We start from the raw sequence: 25,322 nt of genomic DNA on the forward strand, positions 1-25,322 counted from the left end.
ATCTTATCCGTTCAGCTTGTGTTTGCACATGGCAAAGCTGAAATCTGCCAGGCAAGCGAAATCAAGCGCTCTGCCTGAGGTATTTAAAACTACTCTTTTGACCCCGAGTCTGATTCTGGGCTGAGATACGGTGGGATAAGATGGCTCCTTTCCTCTCCGGAGAGCGGGAGAGATGTTTGTTGAGGTGCTGAGGAAGGCAGAGGAGAGAGAGGACATCCGTACCTGCGCTCCCGGGGACTGGCCGAAGGGGTTGGCCGGCCTCATGACGGGCTGGGTGTACATCATGGTGGGCTGCGTCATCATGGCCATCGAGCCCATCTGGGAAGGCTGCAGGAGAACAGACAACACAATGAAGGTGTGAAACATCGCGAGAACATTGTAAGTTTGTTTGTTTATTAGGATCTCCATTAGCTAATGCCATGACGTTAGCTAGCAGGGTTCCCACACCTTCTGAAACATCAAATTCAAGCACCTTTCAAGCACCTTTCAAGGACTTTCAAGTCTCAATTCCCTCAAATTCAAGGACCTTACACGGTATAGTTTGAGACAGAACTAGTTGACGAGCTAAGTATTTTTTTTTTTAATATACAGTATATTAAAAAAAATTTGAGAGAGAGAGAAAGGGGAATTCAAGCACTTTCAATGACCCATGTCTATTTTCAAAAACTTTTAAGACCGTGATTTCTTTTTCTCAAATTCACAAACTTTCAAGGATTTCAAAGACCCGTGGGAACCCTGTTGTAAGTTTGTTTGTTTATTAGGGTCCCCATTAGCTAATGCCATGACATTAGCTAGTCTTCCTGGGGTCCGACACAAAAATCATATTTGAACAATTGTCAACATTATATACATACAGTCAGACAATTGTAAACATTGTATACATACATACATACATACATCATAATAACAAAATAAGTAGGCTACAGCTTCAGACCAGTTAAGCCATTTAAGTGATTAATTAATTGTTGGTTTTTGTTACAGACGACGACACACTAAATAAGACATGACGTGTTCTGTTCTGTGTGACAGGGCAACGCGGTGGAACTTTGAACCGTTAACAGATTAACGGAAGAAGACATTGTTGTTCTGCATCCTGATCTGACCTGGTCACTGGTTAACTAGTGTTCAAACACAGCTCTGTGACGAGCCGCGAGCGCAGGCAGTGACATAGTAGTTGCTGAATCACCCCTCTGTCCCGTGGCGCTTTTGTGCAGCGTGAGTAATGCTCGGCCATCGCTAATAATTCACACGGCTAACGCAATCATAACTTCTCCCTTTGTATCGTCACTGGTACCTCAGCTCCTTTCCGTGGGCGTAGAACTGAACCAGAACATACTCATATCCTCAGTCATGCTCCTCACATCCCTCGTGGTCATATATCTTGAAAGTGACGCAGTATTCAGGAACACATTGCAGAGCAGTACTGAGGGGAGAGTCCAATTTGGTCCTCAGGTCCCCCTATGGTCATATATCTTGAAAGCCCCACAGTGTGTAAAACACCACCACTAGTGCGCCCTTGAGTAAGGCACTTAGCCCTCAGTTACTCCAGAGGGAATGTCCCTATAATCTGTAATTGTAAATCGCTTTGGTTTAAAAGCGTCTGCTAAATAGCCAATTCAAATTCTAGATGGATAATGTCTCGACCCACAACTAAAACCCCTAGAGAATAGAGTATCAACAGGCGAGGGATTCCCTCGAGTGTATTCCACCCGGGTCCAGTTGGGTGGGTGGACAGGCGGGCGGGATGTTAATGAGCAGTAATGCCGTCGACGCGCTGCCTTATTCAGCCAGCTGGCTGGTGACGTTAGCATCCACATCCAGCAGGTGGCACCTAGCAGTCTCACATCGTCTCCTCTCAGGCCCACCACCGCCTACGCTAGCTCAGCTACGCAACTGAAACGCTCCTAGAAAGACTAACTAAGAAGAGAAAATGACATACTCGCTAGCTCTGACTATCAATTATGGATCCTCACAAGTATGAGGGTCTTGTAGTAGTTTTGCTGTTCTGGCAATCTAAAGAACAAACATTGTTTTCTACCACGACATCCACTGTTACTCCAATGACAAATGAGTGTTAATTGTTTTGACATTTAGAATAACAGAGTCCCCCCTTAATTGGAGGGGACAGAACCCTCAGAAGTCACTTCTTTACTGCAGGGAACGTGTTGTGGATAGTTACAGCACATGGAGTCACCCCCCCCCCTCTTCATAAATCTATAAAACCACCAGGGATGCTGTGGGCTTGGAAATCTACTACTCAAGAGTAATATCAAGCTCTACCACTCTCTTTCATCACCGTCTGTGCCTTCAGTATTAATTCAACGAATGACAACCGTGTAGTGGACACTACTGAGGGACAGGACATGTGCATAATTCTCCTGTGTGTTTTGTCTGTGGCGGAATTGTGCGTGTGGGGCACTTTACCACTGGTCACACAAGGCTGTGAAGCACGGGGGTTTACGTAGCATATAAGGAAGTGTTGACGGTTGCTATGCTACGCTATGTCAACAGTGAATTAAACGCAGACACGCTGGTACCAAGTATCTGCTTCCCTTTGTCCTTTGCTCCGACTCCTACACCCTCATACAATGACACCACACACTGAGAGGTCAACGCATCTCCTTCGCCCACGCATTCACAAAATGTGAGATATTTTGTCAGCATGATACTAGAAGACTTGTGTCTCTCTCAAGCTACTTACCATTCCATATGCCATCATCCCCGTGGGCGTGGTTGCAGGGAAGGCCATGACAGATGGTGCCTGAGATGACATAAGCAAGCAGAGAGACGATCAGTGACAGAGAACCAGGGCACGGTGACAGTCTGCACAGATTTAGCTTCCAACTTTTAAAGTGCTTCCCACGACTAATGGGGTCTCCAAATAGCCTACTTCCACTTTCGGGGACCTGATTTAGTTGCCGAGGCTTTCAGAGGGGGAATTCAAACAGAAGGAACATCAATCGGTGTTAAACAAAGTATTACTTACACTCGGGACCGTTTTGAAGGGAGTTTGAAGTGTCACATTTAAAGAAGCACTCCGCGTAGGGTACGATTACTCTTAACATGTCCATAATATGTCAGCTTATATAGGAGTCTGAAATAATCTAGGGCTAATAAAGGCTCTATACAAGTTTAAATATAAAAATTTAAAGAAATAAAAAGTTGGAAGTCTTTAAAAGGTGGGCTGAAAGTTCTGGAGTCTAGGGCTGAGAGTTCTAATAGTAAAGTCAACACAAAGGCAGTTTCCTCTCCTAGTTTCTGATGCCCTTCTTAAAATAGCATGCCCTTGGTTACCCCTTCTCCAGAAAACCCCCACCTGAACAGAGTTGTCTTTGTTCTTTCCTCAGACTTGCCACAATTCACACATGTAACACGTCAGTGTCATTGCCCGCTCGCTTCCACGTTAGGCTAGCCGCTAGCATCTAACATCTGGGAGACATTTCCCACGTTATGTCTTTTGCACGCCTTCTCCTCTAAGTTATCCTTGCAGCTGAGTGTCAACTTTTTTGCTCCAATTGTTTTTTGCTATTGGTGGCTAATGTTAGTTAAAGAAATTAGCAGTGGCTATCCTGGTTCATAGACTGCTTTTAATGTAACTCACTATGAGTCAGATATAAAATCTTGCACCAACCGTTTAAGGCTAACTAGGAACACTACATGGAGAGGGGGGAAGGGGAGGGGGAGAGAAAGAGAGAGAGGGAGAGAGGGAGAGAGAGAGGGAGAGAGAGCGAGAGAGAGAGGGAGGGAGAGAGAGAGAGGGAGAGAGAGAGAGGGAGGGAGAGAGAGAGAGGGAGAGAGAGAGAGAGAGAGAGAGAGAGAGAGAGAGAGAGAGGGGGAGAAAGAGCGAGAGAGAGAGAGAGAGAGAGAGAGAGACAGAGAGAGAGACCCAGTAGTAAGAGTGTGTGCTCTGAAGGGAGACCGGCAGGTGCAGAGCTCAGCTGAGAGAGAGAGAGAGAGAGAGAGAGAGAGAGGACTTCACAGAGGAATGACTAGACTCTCAAACAGACCTCCATATAGTAACAGACGCGGATTTGTTTCGGAATCACCATGGGCAATTCAGTTACACCGAAAAAGAGCTCTGGGGAAGGAGCTGTTTAATTAGCTATTCAGTCATCGAAGAGAAACCCAAATACACGTACGTGGACGTGTAACTAAAACAAAAATGTAGGCTTCACCACAGGCAGCAACTGTTTCTTAGCGTCGAGTCGAGAGCTACTTCTATGAACCCCTCTCACTGATAGTGCATGGGCTGGCTGCTTTACAGAAAGCTATCTTAGCAGACTTCAGTGAGTAGGAGCAGATAGATCATGCAAATATAGGGAGCTGTAAAAGGGATTTGCTTGAGCAGGGGTAGTCAGGAGGTTTTATATGGCTGGTTATATCCGACTCACAAGAACATAGATGAACCAGCTATACAAAGTCATGACAGAGATGCCTTATTTTGTCTTAAGATGAACATGACATAAGCCTCGCGCTGGATTGTCAGTTGGAAGCTTGTAACGCCACCATTCCCACAACCCAAAATGTTTGGGAACCCTTTACCCCAATAATGATATGAGTTTGCATCTTAACACTAGAACAGCCGTGCCTTTTTTTACCTAACTATAAGAGCCGCCAATGGTAATCTGCTATTTACACACAACGACCACTAGTTGGCCGCCTTGTAAATTAGCCTGCCGCCTCCTACGCAGAAAAACTGCAAAATAGCTTTATACTAGCTTATCCTGATGTGGTTTTGAAAATGTAAGGATACTGGGTGGTAGAACGCTCATATCTAGGAAAAGTCATGAAAGGAGGGTCCTGAATTTGATCGAGCGCAAAGATATAAACAGATTTTTACTCAAAGGGTCAAATGACCCCGCATCCACGGCAGCTCTAGTGTTAAAGCAGATTACAGCAGATAACTGTACACAGTCATGATGCAAACCAGTCAGCTGACCAGGCTGGTGATGACGACAGTGTCAAGTCAGTTGCCAGTGAGCTGGCACAAGCTGGCATTATTTTTACTTACACTTTAACAACTTAATTATGTGGATCGTATGACCGTGTGAAAATATGATCAAAATGTAAATAAAGTTTTGAGCTGTGGTCTGGTCTGTCTGTCTGCCTGTCTGTCTGTCTGCCGTGCTGTGATATAGGGCAGCTGATATCTGTCTGTCTGTCTGTCTGTCTGTCTCTCTGTCTCTCTGTCTGTCTCTGTCTGTCTGTCTGTCTCTGCCTGCCTGCCTGCCAGCCAGCTGTGGCTGCTGTGTTAGAGGGCAGCTGTGGTCTGTCTGTCTGTCTGCCGTGCTGTGGCCTGTCTGTCTGTCTGCCTGCCTGTCTGTCTGTCTGCCTGCCTGCCTGCCTGCCTGCCAGCCAGCCAGCTGTGGCTGCTGTGTTAGAGTGCAGCAGGCCCCCAGGCCAGAGGTGGTGGTAGGTGGTGAGGAACCCAGGCCTCGGGGAGAACACCTACAGTCATGTGATAAAGATATGACACCCCATGAAAACCGTTGTCTTTTTCAACCTATTTAAACATAGGCTATGGACATTTGATCCTCATTTTAACAATATTGAGAGATGGAGGTAACATAACAAAACAAATCTATATCACCATGGTGAGATCAGAAGAGCTCTCTGAGGCCTTCAGAAAGCTCAGCAGCAGCCAGGGTCGTGAGTATTCTCCATGATCTGATTTCTCAGCACTGCTCATGGAAAGTGTTCGAGCTGGTTGGCAGACAGCAGCGTGATGGGGCTTACTGTTCCACTGTACATACTTTGTGCTTTGTCCCCCGCCCCCACCTGTGGTGTATGTCCCCACCTGTCCTACCTGCTGTACATACCTAATGTTTTGTTGTATTGTTCTTCCCATGATGGATGTATGTTTATCTTGTAGATAGTAATAGTTATTTGTCTGTATTATCTTGTAGATAGTACTAGTTTGTTTTGTCGGTCTTACATGTAACGATGAATTGAGAATCAAGGACCCCAATTGAAATAAGCCAGTGGCTTTCTTGGGTTTTTATCCTGTTAGTTGACCTTGTATGTAATATGTACTTTCATGTACCTACTTCTGCAAATCTTCTAATAAAGTTTTCAATCAATCAATCAAAAAAAATCATTAGAAATTGGCGGCTCAGCCCGACAACAATGTGATTTTGAATTTGGGGACGGTTTCCTGGTGTAAAAAAAGAAAACCGCCCAAGCCTAGTATGCAAAGAGGAAACCCTTGCTATCAAATAAACCCCCACCAGGGCCAGACTAAAGTTAGCCAGAGAACACCTAGACAAACACCAGGACCTTTGGAACAAGGTGCTTTGGACAGATGAATCCAAAGTTCAATTATTTGGGCACAGTAACGGAAGACATGTTGTTGTTGATGTTTGGCGCAAACCAAAGAAAAACAGCATTTGAGCACAAGAGCCTCATCACCAACTGTGAAGCATGGGGGTGGTGGTGTCATGGTTTGGGGCTGTTTGCTGCAGCAGGGCCTGGTCAGCTCACCATCATAGAATCACTATGAACTCTTTATTGTATCAGAGGGTGCTGGAGGAAAATGTGAGACCATCTGTCCAAAAATGTGGATGCGGATGTGGACCATGCAATATGACAATGACCCAAAACATTCCAGTAAATCCACCAGGGAATGGCTCAAAAGAAAGAAATGGAGAGTTCTGGAATGGCCATGTCAAAGCCTATCCTATTGAGATTCTATGGGGTGATTTGAAACGGGCTGTGCATGCAAGACACCCCTCAAACATCACTCTGCATGGAGGAGTGGGAAAAACGTTCTCCCAGTCGATGTCAGAAACTGGTAGACTGGTAGACAGCTACAGGAAACGTCTAATTGAGGTTATTTCAGCCAAAGAGGGCAATACCAGCTATTAGGGCATAGCGTGGAGGAATTGACATCTTTGCTAATTTCTTTGGTTAAATAAATGATAACAAAGTTACATTTTCATAGTTTTTTGGTAGTTTTTTGGGGTTGAATTACATCACCTTTATCTCTAGATATTGTTTGAAAGAAGATCAAATATTGATACATTACCAGTCAAAAGTTTGGACACACTTTCCCATTCAATTGGAAAGTGTGTCCAAACCTTTGACTGGTACTGTAGGTCCAAAAATAACTAAATATGGTCATGGGGTCATGGGGTGTCCTCAGATGACTGTAGGTGGATGGTGGACGTGAAGGGTTAATACCAGGCATGCCCGTGCTGGTCAGAGCAGGAAGATGATTCAACCGTAGGAAACTTACGTATTGTGGGAAATGCATGCCATTCTGTATTATCCCCCAGGAGAACAATTATACAACGCAACAAACACCAAGATTAGAGCACATTGTAACACACAAACAATGTTAACAAACACAGACACAGTTCATACTTTTGCCCCACAGATTTAGAATCGGAGATTTTTAGGGCTAGTTAGTTTAACTAACTAGTATTTTCTTGACAATATTTTGAATAACCCTATAACTCGAGAGGGAGAGAGAGAGAAATGGAGAGAGAGAGAGAGAGGAGAGAAATGGAGAGAGAGAGAGAGAGGGGAGAGAAATGGAGAGAGAGAGAGAGAGGGGAGAGAAATGGAGTGAGAGAGAGAGAGGGGAGAGAAATGGAGTGAGAGAGAGAGAGAGAGAGGAGAGAAATGGAGAGAGAGAGAGAGGAGAGAAATGTAGAGAGAGAGAGAGGAGAGAAATGGAGTGAGAGAGAGAGAGGAGAGAAATAGAGAGAGGGAGGGAGAGAGAGAGAGAGAGAGAGAGAGAGAGAGGGAGAGAGAGACAGAGAAATGGAGAGATAGAGCAATGTATGAATCATGAGTTTAGACTTGCAGAGACAAACTGCAGATTTTCACAATAACTAACTAGTATTTTTAGTTAGTAACTAACTAGTATAACTAGTATTTTCTTGACAGTATTTTGGAGGGGGGCAGTAAACCAGACGATGTCCAGTAGGTGAGTGGCGTACCATGGTGGCAGGGTTCCAGGTGGTGGAAGGTGCGTTCTTTGGTTGCCAATTGGTTCCTCCTGTCAGCTTCTTCTCCCCAGGCTGGCTCCAATGAATATCACTGAAATATCACCAGAAATGAAAATGGTAAATGGTCAATAAATGGTAAACAGACTGACTTATATAGCGCCTTATTCCAAAGCTGCTTTACAACGGCCTCTCATTCACCCATTCACAGACACATTCACACACCAACGACGGCCAAGCTACCACGCAAGGCGCCGGCCCGCTCATTTCGGGGTTCAGTGTCTTGCCCAAGGACACCTCGACATGTGGCCCAGCCGGGGTTCGAACCGCCGATCTGCCGACCTTACGATCGTTAGACGCCGGCTCTACCTCCTCCTGAGCCACAGCCGCCCCAATAAAACATCAGTCACAACTGCCCCGCATCACTAGTTTCATCACATATTCTTACTTTTTTACTGTGCCGTTGCCAATTCCCAAATCTGAAAGGAAGCAGAAATATTATTATACAACAGCTAGCCAAACGATCCGAGCATGACCCTTGAAAATTGAAAATCAATAGCATCAAGCGTGTGGGGCTGGGGTTGTGTTGTCTGTGTTGCATGCTGATGATACGTACTGCCCACCAGGTTGGCCAGGGAGGAGTCCAGGTCGTCAGACACCAGCTTGCTGTGCTGCAGGGCGCCGGGGGGCAGCAGGCCCAGGCAGGGGGAGGAGGACACTGTGGGTTTGAGGATGCCACCTAGAACATGGTCTTAAAGGAAGGGGGCAGGGGGGGAGAGGGGAGAGGGGAGGAGTAAAGACACCAGAGAACACAGACGACACACACACACACACACACACACACACGCACACACACACACACACACACAGACAGACGACACAGACACACACACACACACAGACGCACGCACACACACACACAGACGCACGCACACAGACACACACACAGACACAGACACACACACACAGACGCACACACACAGACGCACGCACACAGACACACACACACAGACAGAGACACACAGACACAGACACACACACAGAGACAGACACACACACACACACACACACACACACACACACAGACAGACACGCACACACACACACACACGAACACACACACACACACACACACAGAGACACACACACGACCACACACACAAACACACACGAACAAACACAGGACACAATGGCACAGACAGGACAGGAAGAGGGTGATTAACAGGGGTGAAGCGGGGCCTAACACAGAGGCTGACGGCGTGAGAGGAGTGTGTGAAGTCAACTCACCCAGTCATGCAGATGCCATGCAAAAGCCAAGGCCCAGAGTGAGTTCACCCGAGGACGAGAGAGAGAGAGAAAACATCTGTGAGATTGTGAGCATAGTGCACATAGTTGTAGTTCAAAAAAACAGCTAAATACAAAACCACTCTTGAATTAGTATTGGTCAACATACAAAACCTGAAGGTTAAACAACACAAGGCACCCGAACAGTGTTCTGTGGCATGAACAGTGTGTATTATAGTACATCACTGCATGAACGTAGATATTCAATCCCTCACAGGAAGTGCAGAAGGATCTCATTACAGCAGCTGTGCAGTTTTACCTAAAGGTTACACTACCCTAACCCTAACACTACCCTAACCTTAAAGATTACACTACCCTAACCGTTACACTACCCTAACCCTAACACTACCCTAACCCTAACACTACCGTAACCCTAAAGGTTACACTACCCTAACCCCTAAGACACCTGCTTCCCCCTATACTGTGTCTCCTAAGATGTCTACTTCCTCCCTTGTACTGTTTCTCCTGTGTCAAAAAAAACAAAACGTTCTTTCTTCTTCTATCACGACGACTGCCAATGGCCCCTGGGCCTGAGCTAGATTACTCTTCCTGCTACGACTGGTGGATTGATGATTCACTTGCTTAGTCAAATGTATCGATTGTAAGTCGCTTTGGAATAAGGCTTCTGCTAACTGCCAAAAATGTAAATGAACCCTAACCCTAAAAGTTACACTACCCGCTTTGTTCTGGATCAGATCATGTACAGAACACATCTGGACTGGAACTGACAGCCAGATAAGGATTCTCTGACGGTGTGTACGATTACCCAGGTGGGTTTTAAGTGTTGTGAGATACAGAGATGGTGACCACTGCTTTGTCGTCACAGTTTAGGGCTTCAGTTAACGGTCCAGCATTCTCTGACTATTTATGACCAAATTCAAAATAGCGGAAATTCTATTGGTACGTGTGTTTTCAGTGTTTGCGTTGTTGGTCTTGAGGAAGCGGATCTGTCAGAGGTGATTTGGGGTCTCTAGGACAGACGGTTCAAAAGTGCGTGGGCTTGCGCCCTAATAATAATAATAATAATACAAATCCATACGTCCATATCCTTGTAGACAACTAAAACATTCCAAATAGTGAAAATACCACCGCTCATCCGTGATCAAACTTTGCTGAGGTGGCTGGAATTGAAGAGTATCAGTAGAGTTATGTTTTAGTTGTCTGCAAAATAACAGCATCCACACACTCAAACACTGCAAAAAAACATAGTTTATTGCAAGCTTTCAGGCCTGAAGAAGGTCTATGACTGAAAGCTTGCAATAAACGACGTTTTTTTGCACAGTGTTTGAGTGTGCGGATGCTGTTATTTTGCAGACAAGAACTAAAGCATAACATTTTAGAAATCACTGAACATCCATCAACGTCCCTGGCGCTGGCAATAGAGTAAGAGGTGCTTAGTGTTAGCGTGGAGTAAGAGTGGAGTAAGCGCACTAGGAGAGACATCAACATGTCCTCCGTTCTGACTTCCTGTAAGCCTAGGGTGAAGGACAGGCCGTCGAAAATGTAAGCAAGTAAAACATGTAAGAATCACATTGAAAAGTAAGTTAAAAAAACACACATGAATGCTTGTTTTGGAATATATGTGCCACAGCAAATCATTCATGACAAACATTTTCTCATGGTGGAAAATGTTCTTTATCATTCAAGCACTTACCAGCATTATAGCAAAAGTTGCCAAACTGGGCTCTTACCAGCATTATAGCAAAGTTGCCAGATAGGGCTCTTACCAGCGGGGTCCATGTCGTTGCCAGTGGAGGAGTTATTGCCAAACACAGAGTCAAAGTCGACGTTAAGGCCTCGCGAGGTCTGTGGCTGAGGGGTGGGGGACGCTGAGAACCCTGGGTAGGAGGAGGGGGGGGGGGGGGGGGGGGGGGGGGGGTAGGAGGAGGAAGGAGGGGGGTAGGAGGAGGCAGGAGAGGGGGTAAGGGTTCAGAAGGGGTGAGGTGTGACAGACAGCTTACGTGTTAAGAGAGCTGGGCTAAATAAGGACTCACAATCTTGGGGGGGACGGAAAATAAAATAGAACTGCTTGCTGTCTGTCAGTATCTCTACAAGAATGACTGATGGTGGTTCTAGACATTGTTACAGCCACACCAGAGTGTGTGTTTGAGGAGCCTGACACATCCTGGACAGGGGGGGGTCGGCGCGGTGTACTCCAGGTACGGTACCTACCTCCAAATAGACCAGCTACAGTCGGGGGCTCAGACTGGAAGAGGGGGGTGGTGGGGTACGGTGCTGCTGGCCCACAGAAGGAGTCTGACACACAGCCAGAGGGAGGAGAAGAGGAGAGGAGGAGGAGGAAGAAGAAGGAGAAGAGGAACATTTAGAAGACTGAAGGTCAGACATAAAAGATAAGAATAAACAAATATATAAATAATTGAAAAGCAGCTAGTAAAATCAAAATTAGATATAAAGTAATATTGACATTAGCCTCATAGCATAATTGCCTAAATCATGCTTCACTTGTGGTCAGCCGAGCCATCTTTGTATGTAGTGTCAAAAATGCCTCTGTCAAAGAGATGACTTGGGCAGATAGTGATTTTGGAATGTAACAAGCATTCTGATAGGCTGATGGCATTGGCAATAAGGCACAGTGAATCAGCAGTGTTAGAGAGTTACAGTAGAGTTAGCCAGATATCTCAATTTGGCCAAAATATGACATAGGCAATTATGCTGTGAGGCTAACGATTTTAAAATGTAGATACAAAAGACATGTGAAAAATTAAGAGATCCTAACATTCTTCCAAAAAAAGCCCAAAACAAAGAATAGCTTAAATATCATAACGGCACTAAAGGACTAAAGGCACACAGCACTCTGGGAGAAGCAACCAGGACCGACATGAACCCATCGTGACCAGCGTGTTCAGATGTGTTCAGTGGTCCAGAGAACATACTAGAAGGTCTGTTTAACAGGTTCATGGCTGGGCCACGGCAGTGCAGCCACATCACAACAACAGCAGCAAGCCAACTTGAACCTTTTAAACGCCGGCCCACTGTAAGTCAGTCGCTTCCCCGCCTTAGTACCTGAGGTAAACTGCTCTATCCGCACTGTGACTGTGTGATCAAGGTCAGATGACATGGAAGAGCTTGAATCAATAAAGGGATTGTAATGATCTAGAAAATGAAGGAAGGAAAAATACATTAAAGCAACAATTAACATAAACGTGTTTTCGTCTTATCACTTTAAAAGCGCAAAGCAAGAGGCTAAATAAATCCTATAAATAAATCCTATATATTTACATATCATTTGGGGGGGAACAGTGGGAAGGTAGTGTACTCTTGAATTAAACACATATTTGGAGCGATGTTAAATGAATGAGAGAGTTTAAACTGGCCTCAAGTCAGGCACCACTCTCAAACCCTGCCAGCCAATCATACGTCTGCTCTCTGCCACACCCCAGGATGCACTGCACTGCAAGTGTACCAAGACTCCAAGGCAGTGTCCAGAAACAATGGAGTGACTACCATCTTGATTATACTTATAGAATATCTATATCTATACTATAGAATATAGCTCTTTAGTGTCTAGGGTGATTGTACAATGGGCTAGGGGCGTGTGAGGTCAACCCACACGCCCACTTAGGGCTGCAACAACAGATGAACATTACCAAAATTCATCATCAATAATTTAATAATTTTACTTATAAATGCACTCTGAAATACATGTCTCAGGGCCACTGCTGTTGAAGAGGGTAACCTCAGGGTTTGAGGACACCGACATCATGATCCAACATCCAAACTGCATCGTGTAACACTCATTTGAACTATTACGGTGGTATTGACATGAACAGACATATCGCTTTAGGCATATTTGCGATGTAGAAACAAAATCTCTCAATGTAGTATTTAGAATCATCTTTTATCATTACCAAATTATCAAACATCATTTAAAACATGTTTTAGTCATGATTCTATATCATATTTGATTATTGATCATTTGACAGTTGACAGTTGACAACTGATATTAGATTAAAAAAATAGTAATTTGTTGACGTTAGAATTATAAGGTTCTATCTCCACCACTGTGTGGTGTTATTTTTAAAATGTTGAAAATGTTGAGTCAGTAATTAATAAAATACAATGGTTCCATCTCACAAAACATAATGGACTGTAAAAACTTTGACGCTCAGTATCTCTGAACTACCCTAAACGGAGATAGAACCTTATAATTCTAAGCGCATGATTTGTTGCAGCCCTAGAGTCACAATGGTGAGTGTGATGGTGCATGCAAGCTGCTTATGACAGCGGGGACATTTCTGACCACAACACGGAAAGAAAAGCTTGACATGGAAGAGAGAGCACAAGAGAAAAAGAAAGAGAAGAGAAAATGTATTTTTACCACCAAACATTTCATGACTCGGTGTCCTAGAGGAAAAACTAACAGCGTCCGAAGACACAACAGGTAGACGGACAGCGTCAACAACAACAACGACGGGTTGTGTGAGGAGGAAAGGGTTTAAGTTTGGAATGGAGTCGTCGACTGCCTCTGTAGAACTGAACGGATCTACACAGGCTGAAGGAGGGAGAGAGGACAGAGCATGGATGAGTCAGGTCAAACAGCATGCAGAGGACACACACACAGCATGCAGGAGGAGAACACAAGCCCACCTACGCTGGGTTCATGCAGTGTGTCTTCATGCAGTGTGTTGCCAGTGTGGAACCCATGCTAGCACTGTGCTAGCAGAGTCTGTCCTAATGGCAAGCAAACAACTCTGCTGCTCACACAACTAACTACCATAATGGTCACAGAATGAATATAGATGCTGCTTCCTACACTTCAACTACACAATACTACACGTCCTCGTCAGACATAAAGCACAGCAAAACACTAAATAATATCAAGATAGGAAACAAAACCAAAACAGAACTAGGCGTAATCTGGGTCAGAGAAACAAGCACACAAAAGCAGCACATTTGTAGGTTGAAGGCAAATAGAACAGGGCTGTGTCTATTCATTCCAACCGTATCATAAGATGACAGCTGTTAAAGCTACTAATGACAGAACAGATGTGTCAAGTAATGTGTTTCCAAGACAACACATTACACAACTGTACTAACAGACAACACTAGCCAACAGTTGAAAGGAAATAATTCAATCGTGCTCTTTTATCAGTAAGTCTAAACAATTATTCTCCCTGCAATGAATGCGCAACACTCCGTGATCCTATTAAGCCGATAAGCTTGGTTTGAGAGCATAATATGCTCATAATATTACACCAGTAGAACCAGAGGAGCCTAATGACTGTGTGCACACACTCACACACACATAAACCACTTTATTAGGAACACTATACTACTAATGCTGGGTAGGGCCTCCTTCCCTTTGCTCTCAAAACAGCCTCAATTCTTCGTGTCATTGATCTTTGTGACCACAAGATGTTGGAAACATTCCTTTGAGATTCTGGTCCATGATGACTCGATTGCATCACGCAATTCATGCAGGTGCACTTTCAAGCTGTGAATCTCCCGTTCTAGCACATCCCAAAGGTGTTCTATTGGTTTCAGATCCGGTGACTGTGAAGGTCACTGAAGAACACTGAACTTATTCTCATGTTCATGAAACCAGTTTGACTTCTGCTTTGTGACATCGTCATTATCATGCTGGAAGTAGCCATTAGAAGATGGTACATTGTGGCCATGAAGGGATGCACATGGTCAGCAGCAATACTCAAATAGGCTGTGGCATTCAAGCCATGATTGATTGGTATTAAAGGGCCTAAGGTGTGCCAAGAAAACATTGCCCACACCATTACACCACCTCCACCAGCTTGGGACATCCATGGATGTCCACAAGTGTTCCTAATAGTGTTCGGTGAGCGTGTGTGTGTGTGTGTATGTGTGTGTATGTGTGTGTATGTGTGTGTGTGTGTATGTGTGTGTGTGTGTATGTGTGTGTGTGTGTGTGTGTGTGTGTGTGTGTGTGTATACAGCTCTGAAAAAAATTAAGAGACCCCTCCAAGTTTTTCTGCAATCAGCATCTCTACATGTATGGCAGCCATTCCATTCCAGTGTCTGTTGAATTCCAACACAGGCACACCTCATTCTACTTAGTGAGGTACTGATTAGGTGATCACCTGGACCGAATCTTATTTAACAAGGAAAAGTATAAAAGCCACTGCTGTGGTCATCACTATCCTCTTACAATAGGACCAGCTGGATGGCAAAAACAGCGGTAGTAGCACCTCAAAAGTAATTGGAATCTAAAGATAACTAGTGACCATGGCAAAAGAGTTGAAAAGAAAGGTTTTGAGTGAGGAAAAGAAGGGTTCAGTTCTGTCTTTACTGGCAGAGGGACACAGAGAGCGTCAGGTTGCTTCCATACTTACACTATCAAAGACGGCGGCTAATAGGAACAAGGTCAAGCAGCAGACATTGGGGACAACAAAGCTGTGTGTGTGTATGTGTGTGTGTGTGTGTGTGTGTGTGTGTGTGTGTGTGTGTGTGGCGTGACAGGAGCTCTCACCTCCCCATGTGCTGGTGGCAGGCAGGCCAGAGGAGAGGGGCAGCGTCTGCTGAAACGCCGGCTGGAGGTCCAACAGGTCACTGGCTGCCTTGGAAGTGCTGCAGAGAAGAGAGAGAAGAGAGAAGAGAGAGAGAGAAGAGAGAAGAGAGAAGAGGGAGAGAAGAGAGAAGAGAGAAGAGGGAGAGAAGAGGGAGAGAAGAGAGAGAGAAGAGAGAGAGAAGAGAGAAGAGAGAAGAGGGAGAGAAGAGAGAGAAGAGGGAGAGAAAAGAGAAGAGGGAGAGAAGAGAGAAGAAGGAGAGAAGAGGGAGAGGGAGAGAAGAGAGAGAGATGAGGGAGAGAAGAGAGAAGAGAGAGAGAAGAGAGAAGAGGGAGAGGAGAGAGAGAGAAGAGGGAGAGAAGAGAGAGAGATGAGGGAGAGAAGAGAGAAGAGAGAGAGAAGAGAGAAGAGGGAGAGGAGAGAGAGAGAAGAGGGAGAGAAGAGAGAAGAGGGAGAGGAGAGAGAGAGAAGAGAGAGAGAAGAGAGAAGAGGGAGAGAGAGAAGAGGGAGAGAAGAGAGAGAAGAGAGAAGAGAAGAGAGAAGAGAGAGAGAAGAGAAGAGAGAAGAGGGAGAGAAGAGAGAGAGAAGAGAGAGAGAAGAGAGAGAGAAGAGGGAGAGAGAGAAGAGGGAGAGAAGAGAGAAAGAGAGAAGAGAAGAGGGAGAGAGAGAGAGAAGAGGGAGAGAAGAGAGAAGAGGGAGAGAAGAGAAGAGGGAGAGCAGAAAGAAGAGGGAGAAAAGGTCTCTCTTTAGTTTCTTAAAGTCAAGTGTGGAGTTTTAAAAACGTGCTAAACGGCCATGATAAATCTGTCGTGATCAAGGAATGAGAGAACATTAAAGAACATTCAGTGAAGATCTCTGTTTTGGTCTAAACAAAGCGCTTTCTAAAATCTGGTGTTTTGGAATTAAAATCTTTGTTTTTGTTCTACAAACTGAGTGAATGGAGGGGGAAAACAACTGTTCAGGAAAGCCATCCTGAGACCATTGCCATAGGACACCTCCACACATGGCCAGCCTGGGTTCGAACCGCCGATCTGCCGACCTTGCGATCATTCGACGCCGGTTCTACCTCCTGAACCACAGCCGCCCTCTATGTGGAAGCTTTCCGCAAGCCTGCTGACTGCCACTTTACTAACCAAACCGCAACTGTCCCCTAACCTCTTCCAGGGCCTTTGACACACCAGTATAGGGCCTTCCTCCAACCAATATACAGTATTTAGGATGATCCCTAATCCAAACATTCTTACTGCAGGATGAACGACTAATCTGACCTCTGACCTGTAGGAAGAGGCAACTTCTACCATCACCACCTCACCTAAAATAAAATAGGTTGTAAACAGTCCCACAGAGGCTCCGCTGAAACATTTCACACACACCCCCCCCCCTCCACATCCACACACACACACACACACACACACACACACACACACAGAAGATCACCACCTCACCTAAAAGAAAATAGGTTGTAAACAGTCCCACAGAGGCTCCGCTGAAACATTTCACCCCCCCCCCCTCCACACTAACACACACACACCCACACACACACATACAGGAGATTAACGTGGCACGCTGGTTTGAGACTCTCAGGTGAGAGACCGCGGGGGGGGGGGGGGGGGGGGCTCTGAAAGTCACATGCAATCAATCCCCTCTTTACCCGCCGAGTCTCCTTGAAAAGCTATCCAGTTCAGACCAGGAGAGCCTTCAAATAGAGGCAGAGACACACTGTAGAGACACACTGTTCCAGCCACGGTCAATGTTACACAAAACCTACCCTTGCAATACACCTCAGAATCGAAGCTATGGCATTAACAAGCATTTGCTTTGGGTCTTCTGAATTCCCCCTTCAGAACCTGGCTGCCACCTACCAGAGCCCAAATATCAAATCTCCAAACCAGAAACAGAACCCAACTCCAGATCCCCAAAACAAAAACAGCAAGATACAAAACATCACCCATCCCATTCTGTACAGGTCTCCTGAACGGCAAATAACACAGGACGAACGTTTTAGCCTCACCCACCACCGCCATAGACTGTGTTGATAAATACTCAAGATTTACTAAGTTATTATTATCACTGTTTTTATCCAAAATTGTGTTTCATATTTGTATGTTGTATTTCATTGACGCTGATGTGATTGGAAATATTCTTGTATTTCAGTTTCACAAAATGCAAATTCAATAAAGAAACTTGAACTGGAAACATGGCATCTCTAAATAAAGTTTAAGAAAGCGACTCTAAATAAAAGTGAGTGCTCATTACGAAGGTCTTTTCTAGTGCAGGCTCTGACATACCAGCAGCTGTGGTGGCACGACTATAAATACTTTCCTACTGTGGTTGGTTTCATTAGGTGGGCAAACGCCGATGCTGCGTGGTGAGTAAGAATAGAGGGCCGGAGGTTATAAATAGTGACGGGGTGTTTGGCTCCAGGGTCACATGCTGGCTGTCTAGTCAGGCTCCTCTAGGCTGAGGCCCTGAGCTCAGGGTTGCTGTTGTGGATAATAATAATAATAATAATAATAATAATAATAATAATAATAACTTTATTTGTATAGCACTTTACATCAAAGTGCTTTACAATAGATAAGCAACAATTTAAAACAACTATTTCAATTTAAAAACACACATACTTTCACAGCACAAATATGATAGGTAAAAATAAATAAATAATTAAAACAATTTAAAAACAACTATTTCAATTTAAAAACACACATAATTTCACAACACAAATACACAGGCTATGACACATATACAACAGAAAACAGGTGGGTCTTTAACTTAGTTTTGAACACTTTCATTGAGCATGGCTGTCTGATGTCCAATGGAAGACGGATGTGGGAGGGGATTCTGTTCTCAGAGGTCCCCAGGACCAGACTCAAAACAAGAGGGGATAGAGCCTTCTCTAAAGCAGCCCCTAGGCTCTGGAATAGTCTCCCCCTCCACGTCAGATCCGCCCAGAGCATTGAGGCTTTAAATTAGCTAAAACACATCTTTTTTCTCCCTGGCCTTTCACCTGAGGTGAGCCTGCCTCCTGACACTGCAATTCTTTCAATTTGATTTCTGCACTTGTATTTGTATTGCACCTTGTTTTTAGTGTATTTTTATCTGTTGTTTTCTCTTTTACTAGTGTTTTCTGTTAAGCACTTTGGGCGGCTGTTTGTCCTTGTAAAATGGTGCTATATAAATCAACATTAGTAACTTACTTACTTACTCAGTTCAACCCCCGAGCTCTAATCTCTCTCTGATGTTTACAATACTACCTCTGCACATAGTGTATATTACAGTTACGTATCACTACCTCTTGTTCTATTTCTATCATGCCCTTATATCACTATTTGCACTTGTGGTTGGATGCTAAACTGCATGTCGTTGTATAGCACTTGTACTCTGCGATGACAGAAGTTGAATCTAATCTAATCTAATCTAAGACACTTCCTCCTAAATGCTTGGTGCTGATTGGTGGATCGTCATCGCCTCAAATGACGTCCTAATGAAGTCAACTTAGATTGTCGTCGGTGTCGGCATGTATCGGCTTTGTTTGTCTCACTCAGGTATTTTAAAAGAAATTAGCTCTGGAAGAAATAATGTTTTTTTTTACATACAAACTGGTAAGAGTGCTCTGTGTGTTTTGGACATTTACCCCCCAAAAAATGGTTTAAGATGAAATGAAATCAAAAGTGTATGACTATGAACCATGAATGACAGGGTTGACTGAGGTTATTCAAGGCTTATAAGACTTTTGGTCCTCATGTCAACCAACACAAAGAGCATGTTGACAGACATCAATAGGATAGACTCCAAAGGCAAACGCAAAGCCTAGAATCAATACTAGACATTGACGTTGCTTTCTTATGGCAGCACAAATGATGCAACGGAAAACACACCAGAAACACCTGTCAAGCAAATCATCCCATTACTTCTGGTGCCCCTAGGACTACGTATAAAAACTGTCCAAGGGCTTATTTCAAAAGGCTGAAAAACCCAAACTGTAGTACAGAGCCAAAAGAAACAATTAAGCAACTGAACTTCAAGGTACTGTTAATGTAAAGTATATTTTCAGTGGTGGCACAAGTATGTGGGTAAAGACATTTCTGGAGAGAAAAGGGCTGTGAGTGCAGTGGTGTCTGGGTAACGTAAGAGAAAACTCACTGTTCCCCTCACTGTCCCACCCTCGAAACTCAAAGGCTTTCGGAGGCCGTGCTTTTTCACGAGCTGCACCCCGCCTCTGGAACTCTCTCTCCCTCAACCACTCAGAGACTCACCCTCTCTCTCCACTTTTAAATCCCACCTCAAAACCTACCTGTTCTCCCACGCATACAACCTTCCCTACCCCTAACCATCTCCCCTAACCCTGCCACCCCCCTCCCCCCCTGGACATTGCTGTGTTAATTGTTCCCTGTGCCCGTTCGTTAACTCTGTGTTCAATGTGCTCATGTTATCTGTTGCTTGTTGTTTCTGTGTTTTCTGTTTTCCCCATAATTGTCAGTGTCTTTGAGCCCCGGAAAAGCACTAGATAAATACAATTAATCATTATTATTATTATTATTATTATTAAAACCGGCGCCCTCACCTTTTCGTGGAGCTGGGTGTGGAGAAGAGGTCGATGGCGGGCCCTCCCACGGTTGCCCCCGGCGACGCGGCCGTGGGTTCAGAGAGCTGGAGTTCCTTCAGACGCTGCTCCTAGCGGGAACGGGCCCAAATTCAACAAGACGGAACACACAGCCTAGCTACAGCACATGAGCCCAACGTGGCATCCAAAAACCAGTTACTCAGCGCTACTCAAGACCCACGGACAAGGTCGCTCATTACAAATATAGTTCATGTTAAACCACTTCTGCAAACGACGCTAGCCGCATATTATTATAAAAACATACTTTTAAAAGATAGTTTATCCTTGTTAGCCGTCATTAGCTACTCTTCCAGGACCGTTCAAGCTTGCTTAACACTAGAACAGCCGTGCCTATTGTACCTACTATAAGAGCCGCCTCGGGGGGTCAAATGACCATAGTCTTTACAATGGGAAGCTGCTACTTACACACAAAGACCACTAGTTGGCCGCCTTGTAAATTATCCTGCCTCCTACACAGAAACACTGCAAAATAGCTTTATACTAGCTTATCCTGATGTGATTTTGAAAATGTAAGGATACTGGGTGGTAGAACACACATATCTAGGAAAAGTCATGAAAGGAGGGTCCTGAAATGTGTACGAGTGTAAAGATATACTTTTTTTTTCTAGTCTTAACTGAAGTAGAGGGTCAGTGGACGGTAACAAGTGAACAGAGTGTGGGTTTACTGACACAAAACCTACACAAGAAGGTAAACAACAAGAAGAGACTTCTAAAAAATATTGACTTTTCTAAAGCAACTTTCCATATTCTTTCCCTGGAAGCATCACACAGCCATTTGAGGGACGTTCACTATAACAAACGTGTTACACACGTTGCTGCCAAGGGGCTGCGCAGGCGCAGGTGGACCCTCTAGGCCAATAAGAGGAGAGGAAAGTAGGGGGGAGTGCGAAAGGAAAATGTACCTTCAGCGCTTTTAGGCGGGCCTGCTCTTCCTCCAGAGCGGCCTGCTTTTCCCTCTCGTCAACCTTGGTGAAAGATATGCCAGTGTTGGCCAGAGAAGAGACGGCGTTGGAGAGAGTGCTAGCCCTGGATGGGTCGAAAAAAAAGGAAGAGAGAGAGACAGGGGTCAGCTGGAAAAGAGGGTAGGGAGGGAGGGGGGGGCGCGGGGTAGGGGAACAGTGTTTACAGCCTTTTGTCAAAAGTGCTGCGCTGGCATAAGCAGTTTTACAAACTCAGTGACAGAGAGTGCGTGGTGCATAATATACGGTTATTCACAACTGGACTTTGATAGTCTACCCAGCTGCAACAACAATGACAGAAGCTTGGCAGAGGAGGAAAGGATTTCTATTTCAGACGACATGGACATGTCTGTCTGTCTGTCTGTCTGTCTGTCAGGAACCAGGAGTAGGTTTGTGCACAAAAAAAAACAGTCACAACTGCAGAATCTTCCTTTTTTTGCTTTTTCTTTTTTAATCTGAATACTTTTGGAGCTTGCAGCAGCAGGGGAACAGATGCACACAGACAGACGTTGCATCCCAAGCCTTCTCCTTCAGTGTCTGAACTGTCTCAGTCCAGCAGAGAGTACCAGGGACTGATGTTCAAAAGCACAAAAGGGAAGGGGGGGGGGATAACATAAGTCTGAGACACTTAATCAACGATACATGATTTAAACAGGAGTACGTTAGTCACCATTTTCCACAGGAAATGATTGACAAAACACTAGGTGAGAGGGAAGGCATTGGGTTTGGAATGCAGTTTAAAAAAACGCACATTGTTGGAATTGCCTCCCACCCCAAACAGACTTCATCTCAAACTTACACCCACTTGCTAAACTTGCTGAGTGAGCGAGCAGCTTTGTCTGACTGGGTCGTAGGGGATGAAAGGGGTTTAACAGGAAGTCAGATTCACTGTACCTGCTGGCTGCTGTGGAATCTTTCACCTTCTTCCCTTCTAAAGAAGCCAAGTGCTGCTCCAAGGCATCCAAGAGGCTACTGGGGGCCTAGCGACGGGAAACAAACAGTAAGTTCAAAGGACAACATGAATAAATCACATGATGTAACAGTTTTAAGAAGCCAAAAACATCAACACTGTGCATGCCCAGTTATTGCAAGTAAGTGTACACACAGAAGTGAAGCAAGCTACTCTCAAACACAGAAAGATTGGGAGAGACAGATACTTACACAAACTGTAAACTGAAAATGGAAAGATACAGAATATAAAGGTGGTAATTGTCACAGAGCGATAAGAGACGATTTGGCGGAAAAAGAAACTAATAGAAAAGAAACTAATAGGCCTAGTACCTCAATGGCAACTGAGCCCCTAATCAAATCTAAAGCAAAATGAATTACATAGAAAAAAAACTTGTAAATCGTTTTTGTATGGTATTTCAAGGTACCCACGATACACAATGATCTTCCTAGCTCCTAGTGCACTTGTTGTTTGTATGTGGTGAGACGTTTTTTATGTTTTGCGTTTTTTTCTGTGAACATGCTGCTCTAAACTAATTGCCCCTAGTGGGACTAATAAAGTTGTTGGAAATTGAATTGCATTGCATTGCACCATGTGAACAACAAGCACTGGCTGTCGTAATAAGTGTAGAATCATAATATCCCTGTTATTGCTAATCAACCTAACAACATGCTGCCCTTCTGGAAAGGCGACAGACTAATTAACATACAGTGTTATTAATGATTATCAAGGTACGAGTCTTTCTGCTAAGCGTCTTTTTCCTCCAGCTCCTCCACCCTGCCTCCAGCCTACCAGATCCTGTATATCCCTGTAACCTAAAGCTAACACCTTTATGTGCTGTATGTCGTGCAAGGTCAGGGGGAGGGAGAGTGAGTGAGAGAGGGAGAGGTCACATGCACTGTGTTCCCAGCATGCAGTGTGTTGTGTTAGTGCTGTGCAGAGAAAGACAGAGGAGGAAGACAGGGCTGTGTGGCTATTTATGAGGATCTGAGACTGCAGGGGGGGGGGCAGAGCGGCAGGGGAAGCCAGCGCACAGTGGAGGGGGCTGGAAGCAAGGGGGGGGGGGGGCAGGGTTCAGTCTCAGAGCTCCTGCCCTTCAGGCTAACATGAGGAAACCAGATAGCTGCAGGTCTTACCTGAGAGAGGTCTGGAATGTCCCCTCGATCGATGCCCACTTGCTGCAAAGGGAGAGAGAGGACAGAAGGTCAAATGTGTTTAACATTTAACAGACGCTTTTATCCAAAGTGACTTACAATTACAGATCACAGGGACAGTCTCCTGTACAGGGACAGTCTCCCTGGAGTAACTCCCTGGAGTGCCTTGCTCAAGGGCACACTAGTGGTGGTGTTCCCAGGTCTTACTCAAGGACACACTAGTGGTGGTGTTCCCAGGTCTTACTCAAGGACACACTAGTGGTGGTGTTCCCAGGTCTTACTCAAGGGCACACTAGTGGTGGTGTTCCCAGGTCTTACTCAAGGACACACTAGTGGTGGTGTTCCCAGGTCTTACTCAAGGACACACTAGTGGTGGTGTTCCCAGGTCTTACTCAAGGACACACTAGTGGTGGTGTTCCCAGGTCTTACTCAAGGACACACTAGTGGTGGTGTTCCCAGGTCTTCCACAAGGACACACTAGTGGTGGTGTTCCCAGGTCTTACTCAAGGACACACTAGTGTAGTGGTGGTGTTCCCAGGTCTTACTCAAGGACACACTAGTGGTGGTGTTCCCAGGTCTTACTCAAGGACACACTAGTGGTGGTGTTCCCAGGTCTTACTCAAGGACACACTAGTGGTGGTGTTCCCAGGTCTTACTCAAGTGGTGGTGGTGGTGTTCCCAGATGGGACTTGAACTCAGGACCATCACCAGTCCACCTCACTATCCACTAGGCCATCACTACCCCAAACACTACCCCACTACCCCAAACATTATAGTACCAGTGATAAGTTTGGACACACTTCCCCATTCAATTGAATGGGGAAGTGTGTCGAAACTTTTGACTGGTACCGTATATTGCTAATGTAGGCATTTATATGGTATCATGAAGTTTGTTTAAACGAGGTGGAATCTTACCTCTGCTACTTTGAGGAACTCTGAGATTCTTGTCATTCTAGTGAGGAATTTCTTGTAGATGTCGAGGGCCTCTTTGCATTGAGCTTTCTTCATGTCAAAGTACTTCTCTGAAATGTAACAGGACAACATGGAAAATCAGGTATTGAAACTGGAGGGGGGGGGGGGAGATTATCAACATGTTCATGATTACACAATCAATACACACAATTAAAACGACTACAGTTTGGTACATCCAGTTGCGTAAATTAGCAGCACTAGAAAACACTTACATGAGCCCAACTTGGCCTCCAAAACCAGTTGTTCAGCGCTACTCCAGCTTTATTTTATTACTATCCTTCTACCGTACATCCAGTTGGGTAAATTAGCAGCACTAGAAAGTCTATCCTTCAGGTTATTACATAAGGTGGAAATCTATCTCCAGAAGTGGGCGTGATATCATGCTTATTTGGACAGGGGTGAATAGGTTTGATTCATCATACGGTCAACATAACTTGGGAAACTGACCCTGTATACTCTACAATGTGTCTTCTCTATATGTACCATCGTACCTGTATGACCTGTTACCTGTGGTCGTCTGTGGCTCAGTTGGTAGAGCATGGCACTAACAACGCTTAGGTTGTGGGTTCGATTCCCGCTGGGACCATATATACTTAAAGGTATGCACTCACTGCAATGTAAGTCGCTTTGGATAAAAGCGTCAGCTAAATGGCATATATATATTATTATATTATGACCTTTTAGCTTTTTTGTACGCTTTGTTTTGTTTAGCTTTATTTGGTATGTATTTGTGTTATGAAAACTAATAAAATAAATAAATAAAAAAACGACTACAATTTATCTAATTGCTTTGCAACTAATTTGACGATGTTTTCAATCAGCTTAATTAATAATTAATGGTATCATAATTGGTATCACTTCTTTGAAGGAA

The 25,322-nt window shown here is 44.7% G+C and overlaps 1 protein-coding gene across 3 annotated transcripts in view; it reads right to left on the reverse strand.

The window, feature by feature from the left end:
- Positions 1–25,322, reverse strand: part of picalma (phosphatidylinositol binding clathrin assembly protein a) — a 50,008-nt gene that overhangs the window by 2,991 nt on the left and 21,695 nt on the right. For all 3 annotated transcript variants that reach the window (XM_080527909.1, XM_080527907.1, XM_080527908.1), the window contains exons 8-20: positions 24,395–24,501; positions 23,462–23,503; positions 22,271–22,356; positions 21,320–21,443; positions 20,358–20,461; positions 15,757–15,854; positions 11,466–11,549; positions 11,021–11,131; positions 8,566–8,667; positions 8,398–8,428; positions 7,944–8,043; positions 2,702–2,761; positions 223–327 (exon numbers count right to left, since the gene is read on the reverse strand). In XM_080527909.1, the coding sequence (XP_080384035.1) occupies positions 223–327; positions 2,702–2,761; positions 7,944–8,043; positions 8,398–8,428; positions 8,566–8,667; positions 11,021–11,131; positions 11,466–11,549; positions 15,757–15,854; positions 20,358–20,461; positions 21,320–21,443; positions 22,271–22,356; positions 23,462–23,503; positions 24,395–24,501 (1,154 nt within the window). The remainder of the gene's footprint in view (positions 1–222; positions 328–2,701; positions 2,762–7,943; positions 8,044–8,397; positions 8,429–8,565; positions 8,668–11,020; positions 11,132–11,465; positions 11,550–15,756; positions 15,855–20,357; positions 20,462–21,319; positions 21,444–22,270; positions 22,357–23,461; positions 23,504–24,394; positions 24,502–25,322) is intronic.

The sequence above is a fragment of the Nansenia antarctica genome (genome assembly GCF_963989245.1).
Source record: "Nansenia antarctica genome assembly, chromosome: 4".
Lineage (NCBI taxonomy): Eukaryota > Metazoa > Chordata > Actinopteri > Argentiniformes > Microstomatidae > Nansenia > Nansenia antarctica.